This window comes from Haliaeetus leucocephalus, unplaced genomic scaffold, assembly GCF_000737465.1.
Source record: "Haliaeetus leucocephalus isolate CR32 unplaced genomic scaffold, Haliaeetus_leucocephalus-4.0 Scaffold339, whole genome shotgun sequence".
NCBI classification, from domain to species: domain Eukaryota; kingdom Metazoa; phylum Chordata; class Aves; order Accipitriformes; family Accipitridae; genus Haliaeetus; species Haliaeetus leucocephalus.
In genome coordinates this window covers 216,178-232,589 of record NW_010972775.1, presented here as the reverse complement: position 1 = coordinate 232,589, position 16,412 = coordinate 216,178, and the positions used below count along the sequence as shown (strand labels likewise).

Genomic DNA, 16,412 nt, shown 5'->3' with positions numbered 1-16,412 from the left:
GCTGAAAATAGGCAGAACACGGGCCATAGAGATGAATTCCCAAATCTCACACCGCAGACCCTGATTTAAGGCAATTGTTTCTGTTCTTGACATGCCTGCAAACCCAGAAGAGAGTAAGCCACTGAAGCTGGCCTGCAGCAGGCTTCATGCCAACCTTTACCCCAATGACCCTGCATTTTTTAGGCACTTCCTGCTCAATCACTTCACATAGCATCATGTGAGAGCAAGGCTGGGAAAGGCACACCTTCCTGCAAAGTGCCCAAGCGTGGGTTTGCACCCACACTGGCAACAAGCGGGTGTCCTCAGCTGCACTGACTGCTGACACCTGCTGCCAGTAACCAGTAATCCTGCCACAAGCAGGACGGGGACATTATTTCCTAACACCTCAAAACGACCATTACTTTTCTCTCAGAACTGGGGTTTCAGCAGATGCTCTTTAGGAGCTAATCCTTGCTCTGTAATCATAAATCCTTTGTATTTTAGCCTTTTTTGTCAAATTAACTCAGTGACAGCCATACAACTGCTTCTGCATGCTCAGATTTTTGCAAAGGGTGTGAAAGTGAGAAGACTCGGAGAACAGTAACAGCAGCACTTTCAGCAAGTTTTCACTGGGAGGTGTTGATTAGCAGATTTCAGAAGAGCTCGACTTTATGTGAGCCCAAGTTAAAAACCAATTTATGCACAAAACCAGCTTTAGCTAAAGGCAGAGCAGGGAACAGAGACTCAGCCTCAGCATAATCTGCAAAGGCAGAAATGCTGCTTGAAGTCCTCAGGAAGGTGCTCCACGGTGATGGCAGCTCTCAAAGGTGATTTTGTGTTCCCTCACTGCTGCCTAGGTTTGGCTTTTGACAAAACATCCCATCCATGACTCAAGCACTCTGGAGAAACTCTGTATCCAAATTCTCTTCTCAAGGGCTCCAGCACCACGAGTGCGAGATATGGATTTTATCACCATTTTTATTACTAAGTTATGATTACTCAAAGAGCCACAGGCCCAATGCTCAGTGCTAGGGGCTGGACCCGTTCATAGACTCTTTGCAGCGTCCCAAACGTAAGATGATTTTTTTCTTCATCCTACTCGGGGAACAAACCACCCAGTTAAACCAACTCATACTGGGATACCACGGGTCAGCTCAGCTACTGACCATTAAGCAAAATGGTCCCACAGACATAACTAACAGCACAATTCACCACTATAGATGGGACAGGCCTGACAAGCCTAATGAGGTACGTATGCGAGGAACTGAAAATAGACCATAGACACCCTGTTGGGTTTTGTCCTTGCCTTTCCTGACTGCTTTTACCCTACATAAGCTGTGTGCATGGCAGCAGTAATCATCTTTAATGATCCCTGTTGCTGCGGAATCTTGCAGCAGTCATGAGGAAGAGGGAATAGAGGATGCGGTGAAATGCACCCAAAATAACACACAGTAGCTTTGAAGTGTCTGTAAATTTTGCAAGATTGAGAGGAGAGCTGTTAACCCAGGGGAGGAGACAGGCTCTCTCTGTCAGGGGGAAGCTGTCCTAGAGAGACAACCGGGAAGTAAACTGTAGAAGAGGGATCAGGCAGCCTCAGACAGAGGTAGCAGTGGCACCGTGCTCCCACTGCCTGCTCTTGAGAAGATCTGCCCTAGTGAAGACAAAGCAAAATGTTTTCATGAGTCAGTATAGACACCATGGAGGCGAGTTATAATGGTCAATCACTCAGTGCAGGTGTCACGAATTTATACCGAAGATGATAACTGGAGTCTCTGCCTTGTACCTCTTTCCTCGGGCTCTCCTCTGACACCACATCTTCACAAGCAGGATCACCATCCTGAATGAGAAACCTAGGAAAAAAGCTGATGGCCATGGTGACAACCAGTTTCTTTTTTCAGACCTCAGTGGGGGCTCAGCTTTTCCGTAGCTTTCAGGTGAGCTGTAAGACATGGCCAGCTGCAGGGATCATTAGAGACCTAAAACCCCTTTCTAAAACTAAGAAAATATTACTATTGCATCCTGCTAAATCATCCCTGCCAAACAGCTATGGGTGTTGCCCATCTCCATTCTTCTGTTACCTAGTGGCACAATGACATCTTCTGCCCAAACCACCTTGCAGTCTTTAAGCAGATTATTTCAGTGTAATTTACAGAAACAGAAATATTGAACAGATCTACAGTTCAGGACTGCTCACTCTCCAAAAAGAAATGAGAGGAGCAGCTATTTCTCTGTAAAGAGAGGACAAGTTAGTTTGCTAGGCCCTAGGAGTCAGTCTGCAACAGCAAAGCCCAGGTACCCCCCCAAGGACACGGGGCAACAAGGCTGCACTCAGCAGGGCAATAACGAAGAACGTGGCAGGGCTCATACTGGGCGAGATGCAAAAATCTTTATTCCAGTTCTCAGTTGGAAAAAACATCACCTCCACAGCTCACTGTTTGACAATCCAGTCAGCACAGGCAGAGGCCACGCTTGCCCAGCAGAGGCACAGACTTAGAGGACACAGTCCTGTAGGCACTTTGAGAGGAAGCTCAGCTTCAAAGTACAAACACTGAACAGTTTGGCTTAAATTTTTAATATAAAAACTCACTAAAAATGCTAAAATGTGACAAACCATTGGAAATACTGTGACAAACATTCGCCCTTACGCAGTAAAAAACAAAACAAACCCAAACTGGCAAGAAGCTTTGAAATGCATGTTTTCATCTTCCTCCCGGCACATCAGACCATCATCTACGTAAAACGTTCATCTAAAAAATCCATGGCACCTTCACCTTGTACTTCAGTGCAAGAGGCTACTCTCGATGGACCAGCACAAATAACCCCAGTAAAAAGAGGACTGCATACTGTAAGAGAAAGAAGAGAAGACGCAAGATTGCACATTCACATTTAAAGATGCAGTAACAGCAGCAAACATACAGGGCAAATGGTTCTGCCTGTGTGTATAAAGTTCTCATGAAGTCATTTTAGCTGGGGTGGGAGAAGCAGGCAGAAAATGAAAGAGCTCTTACCTTAAATTTTGGATAATCATTCATTAAGATAGTCACTATTCCAATATAGGGCACAAATCTACAAGAATAAAGGTTTTATTAAAACAAACAGTATTCAAGGGTGCATATGGGAGAAGCACTGCCTTGGCACTTGTACAAAGGAAGAGCCACTGAAGCATGCTGAGGGGTACAGTCAACAGGCTTGGGACTTCTTCCTCCCAAGCAGGGAAGCCACAGCAGTGGGGGCTGAGTGACAACCAGCCCCAGAGCATGTTTTAGCATCTGCCTTGTTCAGATCTTGCTTGCCTGCAAAGACTGTGCCTTGCAGAATAATTTCTATGAAAATTCTGATCATGCCTGAGTATGCACTGCCTTTGCATCGGTGTCCATCCAGCATCAAAATCTCAGGATGCAGCTCACAGCTTGATACCTTCGCTTAGGCCAAGCTAAGAACTGAACTACCTTTGTTTTTTAACTCTCCACAGTACCTTCTGAAAAGCTTTCACGCAGGTCACAAAAACCCAGCAGGGAGAGTTCAAGAAGAGGGGGGATTAACAGATGGGATTGGGGGAGGGCAGTGTAAAAAGCTGCATCTTTTTCAGCTTCACTTACCCTCTCGCTCGTCCTACTACGTCCTTTTTCTCCAACCAGTGCTGCCCTCGTTTGTACAGCCCTCTGTCATCAACAGCATTATTGTCTCCCTTTGTCAAAAATTTGATGTCACCGTTTTGCCTAGCAAAGACAAGACAGCCAGGTAAGTCAGAGAGAAAGAACTTACTAAAAGCTATTCTAGAACAAGCGTGTAGAGGCTAACACAAAGATATTAGAAGCAATTGTGTCCTACATGTTTGAGCAGGATGAAAAAGGGAAACTCTGTCAAATGCAGTGGAAAGCAGACGGTTTGGAAAAAAACTGCCAATGAAAATGAATTCTAGCCCCAGCCAAGCTTTCCAGCAGAGTTTAAGAACAGAACCGGCAGGATGAGCCATTTCTAGCGAAGGTGCAGCTATCACCTCTTTGCTTTTGACCTCTCACGTTCATGCTTCTCTCGCTTGACATACAAATGTTGGGTTCTGGGCTCCGTACTACCACCCAAAATGAGACTTTGGGGTAAAGCATACAGTTCTACTCAGTAGTGGTCAGAAGCAAGCTGAAACTTAGAAATTATTAGGAAAGGGGGACAGAACAAAACAAACAATACCATTATGATACTGCATGAACTCACGATGTGCCTACATCTTGAATGCTCTGTGCAGTTCTGAACCCCCTACATCCTTTTTTGAAATGGAGAGAAGAACTGGCAAAGGTTCAGAAATGGATAACAAGGTCTGGAACCACTTCCATACAAGAAACAACAGACCAGGACTCTTCAGCCTGGAAAAGACAGAACTGATGGGAGATATGACGGTAGTCCAATACAAACAACACAGACAGCAACAATCAAACAGCTTTTCACTGCCTCTTCCAATACAAGACCTAGAGGGCATCAAATGAAACTCAGAGGTAACAGGTTAAAACAAGCCAGAGAAGGTGCTACGCAGAACTAACAACAGTGCAAAACTAAACCACGTCTCTCTGGAAGGATATTTTGGATGCCAAAAAATTATAACAGTTCAAAAAGTGACCAGATACTCCATGTAAAAAAGAAAAGGAGGCTATTAATAAAGAACCGTGACTTTATGCTTGCGTAAAGCAGGGACATAACTTGCAGAAAGCAGGGAAATTGTCACTAACATACTCTCTCTAGTCTTTCATTGGTCCTGAGATGAATTAGCTTGCCAGAAACAGGATCCTGGAGCAGACGAACCTTTGCTTTGACCTGGAAACAGCTGCTGTTATGCTCTAGCTTTACACACCATGTTATGCATTCTTCCCCAGTCATTTCCATTCAGCTTGCTGGCCAGCCAGCAACACTTGCTTCTAAGCAGGAGTTTGTGCCACTGCTCAGGGATCGGCCAGTGACTGTCATCTCCCTGTGGCATCTGAAGGCAGATGCTGAGCTGGAGCATTCTCATTGCTTGATTCTGTCAGCATACTCACAGAAATGACAGATCAAATGCAACATGGGAAAGCATGCAGAAGGTCTTCAGAGCTCATGCTGTTTTCATCATGCCTGAATACCAATGTGTGTTACTTGACAGGAGAAGCTTGGAAGGAAAAAAAAGGGGAAAAAAAGAACAGATCTTTCTTCAAAGCACATTTGGCTCACAGTGTGGGAAAAACAAACACTCTAGGAGCTTAAGAGATACAGTCTGCAAAAAGATGAAGATACCCAAAGGTGCAGATAATGTAGTTTCAGCTCTGAAGACTGATGGCGTAGGAGCGCACCATCTTTTTGAGCAGATTCAATGCTCTATCACGAATCAGCATGAAAAGCTCACAGCACAGTTGCTCTGCTGTCTGAAAGGTGAATGAAATCTTGTCTGGCTGTCCTGCACCAAAGCCACTAAGTAAATTTTGACCACAGACTCTGTGTTTAGTGATAAAGAATGAACTCAATTTCACTCTGAACAAAGAAGAAAAGGCTAGCAAGTAAAAAACATTTTCTCACTGAAACAATACTGATGTGAACTGGAGCCTGAGTTGCCACAGAATCACCGAGAACAGGGTTTCTGTTTTCCTTCATTTTGACACTCTTGTCAGTTTTCACAGAGACTTTTCAGTTTCATATTCAGTCCATAACTACAGGAAGAAATGGGAAACTCCAGCTATTCAGAGGACACTCCTGAATGGCAAACTGGCACCAGAAAAATATTCTTTAAATAGTGAAAGAAGCAACTGATATCCGAGTCCTTCCTTCAGCACCCAGCTTCAGGTCACAGTACAGATTTTTCAGTTTTATCTTTCCTAACAGAAAGATCAGGTCTGTGTTTCGTTGTTTTATTTAAATGAAACCTAAAATACTGGACAATGGCTTTACTTCACAGAATCTAGGATTGGCACTATGGTCCTGTTAGATTTAAAACAACAACAACAAAGTGCAGGATACCTTCATACCTAGTGCTGAGAGAGCCAGACAAAAAAAGAAGGGTGGGTGGTATCTGGAGATGAACTGCTGCACAGAATGCACATTTCCACTTCTCCTTCCCATACACTGGCTGAGACTGGAGAAAGAAGACCCTGACCTTTCTTGCCTCTTCAAAAATCAGCCCAAGCAGCAGCACCAGAGCCCAGCTGAGCCTTCAGCATGCAACAGGGGAGGAAGAAAGTAGCGTTTCACTTAGAAGTGTTCCCAAGACACCACAAAAAGTGCACGTGCAACATTAGATATCAAATTTACCAAGTATACTGACCTTATTTTTAAATTAGTGGTATCAAAGAACAGTACTTTGAAAACTGACATTGTTAAAAGTTTTGGGTACAGAATAAATCTGAACAGCAAAGAATCTGCTCTGTCTACTGGGAGAGGTGCCACTCCCTCATCCAGCCAGTATTTCAGCTAGACTGTTTATATGCATGAAGCTGGTCGACCTTGATGTTGGGCCAGACAAATGGTCTAGAAGTCCCAACAGCTGTGGCTGCTACGAATGCTTGGGGGAACAGACCCTCTCTATCCCATCAACCTCACTTGACTAGAGCAATCTTCATATGCCACCTTTACATACAATTCAAGTGATTCACTTAACCTAGGAACAGATCTCTGAGTGCTGGTATAGCTCCAGTTCATTCATATTGCAGCAGGCATTTACTCAGCTGAAACAGATGCTGGGACCCCATCCAACTGTTGCCCTCTCAGAGATGGCTTGAAGAACCAGGGATCCAGTTCAAGATTTAGTTTTCACTCAAATGCCTCACGGGGCTGGCTCATATCCCCACAGACTGGCCTGCAGCAGTCACAGTTCCATCCAGCAAAATCGGAAGGCTCATGGCTGCAGAGGAAGCCTTGCTTGGAAAACTAAGCCCTGTTCAGCAATCAAACCAGAGTGACTGCGCTTCATTCCTTCAGACATGCAACCTGCTAAATGTTTAGAGAACGAACAGTACACGGAGAGTGCAGCGCACATAGAGACTCCGACTACAACAACGCAAAACTTCCTACAGAGTAGAAAAGAAACACCCTGCCTCTGCACGAGAGCAGGAACCAGGACCATAAAGACACGCTTTAAAATAATGCATGCTACGCACAAAATACCCTTCTTCCATAAGCTCTACCTCTACAGACAAGAGTCACTTCACACACACAAATGCAGCCATACCTACAGGAGACAACACAGCAACATTACGTAGCAGCTTCGGACGGAAATGATGGCACAGGAGACATTAAGTGGCACAGGGAGTCCAGGATATCGGCACAGACTCCCCAGCTTGTGCATTCTGCTGGATAATCTTTACAAGTAAACCAAGGAGGGCAGATTTTGTCTGTCTGAAATGTCTGTTACTTCCTACAGCACCTGGATGTCGGTTACTGACATCCCACCCATTCCTTTACCCAAGGAGATGAGGAAACATACAATTTAGCTAAACGTCTGCAGTACAACCCCCCAGATTCTTGACATACTTCTCATGAATTTTCAGGACGCGATGGACTATAGGAATTTCCCTTCCTTCTATCCTAAAGACCACGATTTCTCCCACTCTGATTGGATCTTCAATTCGGTTCGTGAGGAACAGGAGATCTCCTCTGTGAAAAGCAGGCTCCATGCTTCCACTGAAAAAGAGAAGAGGAGCAATCAAACAATATTTAAACACTCAGAATCAGGTTTTGGCATTTATAGTCCTTTAAGAGACATCTCACAAGAACCTCAATGAAGAGCTCCAAAGAAAAACACCTTGGAGACCAGGTATGCGTCTAACCACTACTACAATCAGATTTTCAATCACCACACTACCAGCAGTTTGGATTTGCTGGGAAAAGAGCACTGCCAGCAGCCGGTGTTAAAAGCACACCAAACAGGAAAAGCCTTCCACTTTCTTAATAACAACAAAGCTGATGACAAATGGTATCTTCTCGACTTCTGAGCTCTTCATTGGAAGGGCTACACTGGCAGCACTGCAGTGGTGGGAAGCTTTTTTTATTTCATTTACTTTTGGTTTTTTCAGGTAGACAGATCACGCTCATGAACAAAGCACTGAAAACATACGGGCTCTTGTATTCCCATCTGGAACAGACAGACGGGTGTGCTAAAAATTTGTTATTGTGATTCATCACTTTGCTTAACGATCTCATTTCAGGCAATGCTATTCAAGTTATTTTTCTTCTGTCTTGTAAATGGCAAGTGTTAGAAAATACTTAACCTTCTTAATTCCAGATAAATAATGCAGTACAAAACAAAATGATGAACTTTAAGTACCACATATATTCATGTTTTATCTCCAGAGAGTGCAGAAGCTGCTATTCAGAACAGAAGATCACATCGCTGAAGAAGGGACGTGACCTAATGGCCCCTGTATTACTCACTGGGAGGAACAGCATGCAACATCTCCACAGTCCCATCAGGAGGGAGTTTTGTTAAATGGCATGTGGCAATTAACACCAACGTAGAAACACATAGAAAGGCCAACGTGGATACAGAACAAGCCCTGTGCAATATCCATGCCAGCATCTGACGGCTGCCCAAGGACTTCAGCCACAGGAATTTGTCCCAGGCAGTAGGAGGGTGGAAGTAACGCTGGTGGTAGCTACAGCACGGCACTTCTGCGAGGGCAACACCTGAAACATACCCAGCTACAGAGCGATAACCCCTATATAAAAGAGTACAGCTAAGGCTCCCCTTTTCCTGGCCATGTTACAGCTCACTAGAAGGCCAGGAAAAAAACCCAAGCAGCTGCGAAAGAAGAGTTAGTGGATACTTCTAAGGATGCAATGGAACACACAATAAAGCTCACCAGGCATTTCAGCAAGCCAGTTCCCATTTAAAAAAAACGACTCATTTTCACTATACGAGTTTATTCCCTGGCACCTCAAAGGTTTCAACTCCCTTTTCATTAACCAAGACTTCAACTATTCACGTAGCAGCAACAACACATGCAGAGGGGCACGGCAAGAGGTACCCGTACACTGCGATGCTCTGCTACCATAACTTCTACTACGGGAAGTGCCGTTAGCCTTGATGAGAAGAAGAGCTCTGCCACAAACACTGCTTTTATAGAAGGATGATCCCCTGCAAGTGACGGGTTCATAACCCCCTGCTTCAAGGCCTTCCTTCCTCATGCCTCCTTCACCCACACTGCTGAGCGTTTCTCCCGCAGGTTTGGTACAATCCAGAACCGCCGGGGTTGCACTCTCGTCATATTTCTTTGAAGTCCTTCCTCCTCTTTCCCCTTCCTCGGGACCACCTCTCTAAGGCAGCATCCAGCCAGCTGACCGAGGCGAAAGGCTGAGATGCTATTTTTACGTGAGGCTGCCAGCCTCGCTTATCTACTTCCTCTTCCCTCGCTTATCTACTTCCTCTTCCCTCGCTTTTCCTCTGCGTTACGGGAGCGCACGAATTCTTGGAGAGCCTCTCGCCCACCAGGGACGGGCCAGGACCCTCCAGCTGCCCCATTCCTCTGGAAAACCTCTGGGGAGTGGGATGGGGCGGCGGCTCCAGCACCGCCGGGGCCCGCGGCTCTCCAGCCCTTACCCACGCCCCGTGGGATTTCACCCCTCACCCCGGAGCGCTACCGCGGAACCACTTCACCCCCCGCGGCGTGGGATTTACCTCAGCACCACCACGATGGGGCTCTCGCTGCCCGTCACCACCATCAGCCCCTTCCAGATCATCAGGGCGGACGAGACGATCATGCCGAAGTTCAGCACCTGGTAGTACAGCTTGGGGGGGGGGGGGAAGAGGGGGCCGGTCAGGCTCCGCGGCCCGGGGCCGGGCAGGGCAGAGCCGGCCCGATCCGACCCCCCGGGACCCGGCCCGACCCGATTTCCACCCACACTCCCCGCCCCAGTTCGGCACCTGCCGCTTGTTCATGCGCCGCACATCGTCCAGAAAGTCCAGCGACAGCATCGCCGGCACCGACCGCGGCGGCTGCACCGCCCGCCCGGCCCCGCTTCCGCTTCCGGCCCCTCTTCTTCCGCGCCCCTCCGCTTACGCCCCCCGCCCCGCCGCTTCCGGCCCCGCCCCCTTAGGGAGGCGGCAAAGGGGCGGCCGTGGCGGCCGTGGCCAAGGACGACGCGCAGGCCGGCACCCTTGGATGCTTTTATTTGCAATACTTCGAAGTAAACATCATAGCAAGGCACGAACGCCGCTGCGGGTTAAATAGATACGTGATGGCTCGGGAGTGCCCCCTGCTATCCTTAACTCTACGTAGGCTACCTGGTAAAACATCCCCTAGGCTAACGTACACCGTATCAAAAAATACAAAGAGTCCAAACTGTTCGTATCAAAACACGTCGAGACGAGAAGGTGAGTGATCCAAATGCAATAAGATAAATAGTTCTTAAATTATTTAAACATCGTCATAGTAAACAATAACGAGCAGGGTTCTGGCTCAACATAATAAAAAAAATAATGGTATAGAAGATAATTATATTACACGAAGCGCATGTGTGATGGGGGAGCGAGTGAGGAAAGAGAGAGTCAATATGACTACGCGGAAGGAAACGTCTCCCAGGTGACAGGTGACGCCAAGCCGCGGTGGGAGAAGAGCTACTGATGGAGCGCCAGCCCCCGCCGTGCTGCAGGACGGTGGTTCCCGCTTCTGCCGACGCCTCTGTGGGCTGTGCTCCCCTCCTCTGCCGCAGCAGCTCAAAACGAGCTGGTCGGGGAGCCCTGGCACAGAGCCGACGCCATCAGGAGTGCCGGGACGGTTTCACTCCGGCTGATGGCACGGACAGGGGCCGGGGATGTTCTCTTCTGGGGATGATGCCAACCTGCCACCCGGCTCTGCCCGAGCTCCCCACCAGGACAAGCCACCGAGCACCGGGACTGGCTGCACCCACCCCCGGGACAGCTCCCGGCAGCACAACTCCACTGACATGCAGCCAGCGAGTCCCCGAGGGGCACCAGGCCCTCCTTAACGCGACACGTGGCTTTGAGCTGTGCTCACTCGAGAGGACAGGGGCTACAAAATTCCCTTTCAGGATGATTCAGGTCCAAGACATTTCATTAAATTGCCTTTTGGAAAACAAGGTTGTTATTCGGGCAATTAAGGAAAAATCAGCACAACTTACAGCTTGAACCCGTCCCGTGTAACGCAGATCCTGGATCAGCCACCACGGTCCTGACAAGTGTGTTTTGCTGAGACAGTGTTATGAGTTAAAACGAGTAAAACAAAGGCAGGATGGGAAGAGAAAAAAAGAAGCCATAAATAGAAGGAGAAAGAAAGCGAGATAGGGAAGGCAAGGCTGGGGCTCCAGGCAGAGGCTGAGGCAGTGCACACTCGAAGGAAGAGAGCTCATCTTAAGGAAACTGCAGCTGCAGAAAGTGCTCCTTGATCCTCAGGAGTTGGACAAGCTCCAGCGAGGATTCTCGCCCTGCTTTCCCTTTTCACCTCTCTGGTCTTGCAGAGAGTTAGTGCTTAGGATGCAATGGCAGGGTTGTTTTCTTTTTTAAATTTCCCTTACAAATAGAAGTTAACGGAAAGCAATGTCCATCCCAAGAAATCAACAGAATATTTCAAAGATTTGCCCCATCCCCACCCTGTATTTTGAGTAAAAACCCCCCAACAAAAAACCCCCAACCAACCAAAAGGGTTATTTTGTTTTTAAGTCTTAAGAGACTTTGAATGATTGTTCTGCGAGGTGCTATTAGGACCCTCCACGCCACATGTCTGACTGTGTTCACAAAGAGCTGAGTCACTTTTGCACTCTTTGCATTTCAGGTTTTCTTCTGCCGTAGTGTTCATCTCGCCATTATACCCCTCATGTCCGTTCTCACTCATCTCCCTTTGTAACTTCTGCCTTTCATCTTCCTCCTCCTCCTCTTCCTCCTCCTCCTCCTCCTCTTCCTCCTCCTCCTCCTCCTCTTCCTCCTCCTCCTCCTCGTCTTTTACTTTATGAACAATGAAGAGGTGTCTGTTCAGAGAGATGTGAGAGGTGTAGCACAAGCCGCAGAACAAACACTGGTAGGTGGAGCTGTCTGTCTTGTGCCGAGGTATGTGTTCCTGAAACTCAGTACTGATGTCAGTCGCAAATCCGCATTTAGCACATTTCCAATGTGCTTTCAGTTTTTTGGCTGGTGGCGCGTCTGAACCCACGTCGGTCTCTGCCTGACCCAGCTCATCCGTTGCCATCCTCTTTGGAGATTTTGCCTTAAAAAAATAAGATTAAAAAGTTACTTTATTGTTCAAGCCCACAGAAGAAGAAGTTGCTAAATCCCTCCCGCTTATCTGAAGACACCTGAGGGTGAATACACATCGGTATTTTGATACAAACTAAATGAAGCTATGCCTAGGGACTCCTGTTGCATTGCCTTTCCTACCAGTACCCAAACACCTCACCCCAACATGCAGGATCTCAACTGCTGTCTTGCGATGTGAGATGGGAGACCTGGGAGGGGTTAGCTGGGCAGAAATGTGATGAGGAAAGAGAATGTGAACTTGGTGTGGGAAGGAGAAGCCCACAGAGCAGGGGCAGCTGAGGGACACAGGGATGGTCGTTAGCCCAGACAATGCTTCTCAGATTTAACTCTGAACATTTTCCCCTCTACTCAGGCTTTTTCTTCATGGCATCTCTCATTAACTCATCTCCTCTGTCTTATAATCTCACAGCATGCTTCTCCTCCCATGAGGATGGCTCACTTGCATATGTCCCTTCACGTGATTGTTATCTCCTTATCCAGCAGCACTGAGCAGTCTTTGTTTAGGATACAACTTATAGGCTTGTATTTGCAGACCCAGCTGGAGCCACGTGAAGCCACCGTCTGCCCCCGTTTAGCTGGGTGCCCTGGTACGTCGGCTCTGCTTGGGGGAAGTGGCCACCAGCTCATGGAAATGATTTCCTGAGTTACCCCAGGTTTCCTTACAGCATAAATACAGAGGGGAGTCAGTCTTGGCTGCAATCCCTCAATGCTAGGGTACAGATAAATGATAAATTGCAGTGATACAGAAAATGTACGTCTATTTTTAAAGTAAATGGAGCAAAGAAGCCCAATCAGTCAACACTCCCCTCCAAACCAACCCGAAATAAAATCAGTTGAACAGTTACATTTGCTGAAAAAAATTACACAGTCCTACTTAGGAGGAGTGCAGTTCTCATAAGTAATGATCTAATAAGTATTTTAAAACAGAAAAGAAATCTTTTGTAACTAGCAGAAAAAACATGGGAGAAAGAGGAAAAATATACCAGGCTCATGAACGGAGTGGCAGGGGAAAACAAGGGTAATAACAAACCTAAATTACACCTGGTTACCAAGTAGAATGAAAAAAGGCCAGTAAAACACAGGGCCACGTGTTCAAGAATATCTTGAAAAATGCAAGACATGTTGCCCTGGTGCTGTGGCAGCTCAGATGCATTTTCAGTTCTGGTCATGACAGTGCCAGAGAGAAGCAAACTGGATGGAGTTGAGAGGAGGGGAAGGAAATCTGCCACATGGACGAGAGGGCTTGACTGCTGCAAGGCTGCAGCTTGACCTAACACCCCAAGTGAACAGCTACTCGCCAGGTACATTTATTTTTCAATGAAAACATATCAGTTACTTCTGCTGTGTCTCTCTCTGGAGCTTTTGCTTTGGCCATCTGGGATAAGTCTGGATTTTTGATGCCATGCATGAGGCTGATGTGATTCTCCAGCATGAACGGCTGAGGAAATGTCTGATTTTCATCTGTGCAGTACCTTGGATACAAAAGGAAGAAAATTTATTAGAGGAAATGCCCAGCTGTTCATTTCCATCCAAACTGCTCTTTGTTATATGCCAAACCAATAGGTGTCATTGGAGACAGACACTGGTGAGTAATGTACTATTAGATTACCAAAATATGCAGCAAATCATCATTTTAATAATAAAACATTAGCCCTGAGAGAAATCTAGAGCAGAGGGACCTCATGACTTGTGTAACACCGACAAGGCCTGCAGCAGAACTGGGTTCTGCACCCAGTGTTCTCAATCACCAGTGCAGCACCACATCCACGAGACTACGTGTATTGTCTTAATACACTTAAAATTCTTACAAAACTGCTGAACTTCCAACTTTAATAACAATAACCTAGGCAGAAGTACTCACGAATGCATCATTTCTATGTAACTATTCATGTTAAAACTTGGTAGGATTCACGAACTGCCAGAGAGCATGGTTGACATTTCAAAAGGAGATTTGAAGTGGATGTGCCATCTGTTAACCTTCACTCCCGGATGATCGAGGTCTACTGGAAATAAGTGCCAGGGCTTCAGACACATTAACCACCCCCCCTGCAGCATGGTGAAGTACACAGAGGTCTCTGTTAGCAATTGGGAAACCCAAGATTGACTTTGTACTCTTTTGCTGCCTGCCAGCATGACACAGGGAAGGTCCATCAGCTAGGCATCGACCCTGAGGCAAGAAACGCCGGACTTCTCTGAAATGCACAAATTGCAGTTGAAATGTAGGCAGCAAGGGATGAAAAGCAATAGAGATGAAGTGTCTCTGGGCAACAAAGACGTCTTTTAAAAGCAGAGAAGAAGATTCCTACTGATCTTCCAGTAACTAGATGGAAATGAAACAACAGTCAGTAATGATGTGAAAATGCAGACGTGCTCATTGAATACTCCTGGTTTTTAGCAGGAACTGCTTAGATGATAAATCAATATTTAATAATGATGGAATTTTTCTCCCTCATGGAGGAAAGATGAAAGGTTATTAAGTGGTATTTATCAAAAATGAGCATGTTGAAAATCAAGTGTTCCAGACAGTTTGTACTTAAGACTTGGAAAATAAGAGCAAGTTCTCATAACAATACCAAGTGAATCATTAAAGAAAATACACAAAACATCAGAATATTTTGCAGTTTGTCCTAATTTATAATTCTTTTCATGTGAGCAGGGAAAGATGCTTTCCTAACCTGAATTACTCCAGTGACAAGCTTGGCAGGAGGGTGTTCAAGCAAGTCCTCCATCACTGGTTTCTCCCTACAAATTTAACAGAAGGCAGAGACCTAAGCAGGGCAGGGGGAGAAGGGGAAATCGCAGCTTGAAACGTTAGAAGCCAGAGGGAGGTCACCTACAAGACAGCACGCTGGAGTCACAAAAATACTCAAATGTCGGATCAATGACAAATTTTACTCGTGCTTCATGTGGAAATCCAGAAAAGGTTAACACAAAGTTAAGGTGTCAAAACCCCTGAAGAGAGTAACAGAAGAGACTGATGCAAACTTCCTGGTGGGAAGAAGGAAAACAGACACCACCAACCAAAGGAAAAGAAAAGGAGCAGCAGAGATGTGATGCCTTACAGAGCGCAGAAAGGAGCTAAGGAGGAATTCAAAGAGATGGGAGGATTTGTGAGCAACAGTTACAGAGGAGATTTTCAGAACAGCGCTCTGGACAAACTAAGAGGGATCAAAGGGGAGACAGAAGAGAAGACCTTGGATCCAAACAAAAAGCAGCTGCGGGAGATGCTGGGACAAGTATTTCAAGGAAGAGGTTTCATTTGAGTGCTGTGATTTCAGTAAGTCTCCCACTACAATGATTAAAGAGAGCATAACCACTGTAAGACTTCATCAACAGATTTTGAGAAGGAGCAACTACAAGCTTGAGAATTAAACACAACCACAATTCACTTGAATTTCTAGCTGTGTCTTCTCTGCTGTAAACGTGGCATGACCATGGACCCTTGGGTGAAGCTGTGGATCCACAACTGTATGTTGTTCTGAAAAGTAATAGAAAAACTAGACTCCAGGGCCTGTACAAGGTAATGCATACAGTAGGCTGGCACATCCCAGGTTGTTAGGTGTTTCTATACAAATAAGGATCCTTCTTCCCAGCTAGCCCTTATGTTCATTTTGATTCTGATACGCTCCACTTCGCAACTGATCCAGAGAGAACAGATTTATACAAATCAGGTGCACATAACTCCAAAGACCATCACCTACAAACTTAAAGCAGAATGAAGCGTACTGGGAGCCAACATTTCATCTTCTCCAGAGGTTCCAAGTCAGAGCACAGTTACAAGAGATGGAAGTTTAGAAGTCCCAGCTGAAAAATGCATCACAAATGTATTCCTATCAGGCCCCAGCAGTGATGCCAATACTTCATCCATTTACTAAAAGCTATTGTGGCTCACTAGGCAGTCCAAAGAAATAAAGTACATGAGGGATGTAGTCTTCAAGACAGGCTTTTAGTAACTTAAGTGCAGTAAAGCGACAGCACACTCTTGGTATTAAACCCAAATTTTAGTTAAATTTAAAAAATCCCCCAACCTACACTGCAAACTTCCCTTCCGACACAAATGTGCTTGAATTCTGTTTCAGAAGGATGTCTCAGAATGAGACAGGAAGCAAGTCTGCACGGTCGCTCAGTGTACAACTTATTCTGCAACAGTAGATGAGAATGCAGCAGTTGCAGAGGCAGTTTCATAAGCACTGGGCTTTGTCCTGAACTGAGA

At 46.1% G+C, this 16,412-nt stretch overlaps 2 protein-coding genes across 6 annotated transcripts in view; both read right to left on the bottom strand.

The window, feature by feature from the left end:
* Positions 1-2,348: 2,348 nt before the first annotated feature.
* Positions 2,349-9,993, bottom strand: SEC11A (SEC11 homolog A (S. cerevisiae)). 5 transcript variants are annotated; one of them, XM_010571526.1, is made up of 6 exons: positions 9,854-9,993; positions 9,608-9,717; positions 7,465-7,614; positions 3,579-3,698; positions 2,988-3,045; positions 2,349-2,822 (listed from the first exon to the last, which is right to left on the bottom strand). In XM_010571526.1, the coding sequence occupies exons 1-6, from the start codon at positions 9,902-9,904 to the stop codon at positions 2,772-2,774; spliced, it is 540 nt and encodes a 179-aa protein (XP_010569828.1). In that variant the 5' UTR covers positions 9,905-9,993; the 3' UTR covers positions 2,349-2,771. The 5 variants fall into 5 exon arrangements, with proteins under 5 accessions (XP_010569828.1, XP_010569831.1, XP_010569829.1 ...); XM_010571529.1 differs by having other exon boundaries at positions 9,858-9,918; XM_010571527.1 differs by lacking the exon at positions 2,988-3,045 and having other exon boundaries at positions 9,854-9,947.
* A 323-nt stretch (positions 9,994-10,316) lies between these two features.
* The window catches only part of ZNF592 (zinc finger protein 592), a 38,173-nt gene continuing 32,077 nt past the window's right edge, over positions 10,317-16,412 (bottom strand). The window contains exons 8-9 of the mRNA XM_010571525.1: positions 13,536-13,671; positions 10,317-12,149 (exon numbers count right to left, since the gene is read on the bottom strand). Coding sequence (XP_010569827.1) covers positions 11,604-12,149; positions 13,536-13,671 — 682 coding nt within the window. The 3' untranslated portion in view covers positions 10,317-11,603. The remainder of the gene's footprint in view (positions 12,150-13,535; positions 13,672-16,412) is intronic.

What these genes read in the sequence shown, in the direction of transcription:
- SEC11A (XM_010571526.1), bottom strand. Translation starts at nt 9,904, where the DNA reads ATGCTGTCGCTGGACTTTCTGGACGATGTGCGGCGCATGAACAAGCGG. An exon ending in CCCATCGTGGTGGTGCTGAG is followed by an intron (nt 7,615 to 9,607) that starts GTAAATCCCACG and finishes TCTCTTTTTCAG; the next exon opens with TGGAAGCATGGAGCCTGCTT. An exon ending in GTAGTAGGACGAGCGAGAGG is followed by an intron (nt 3,046 to 3,578) that starts GTAAGTGAAGCT and finishes TTATTCTTGTAG; the next exon opens with ATTTGTGCCCTATATTGGAA.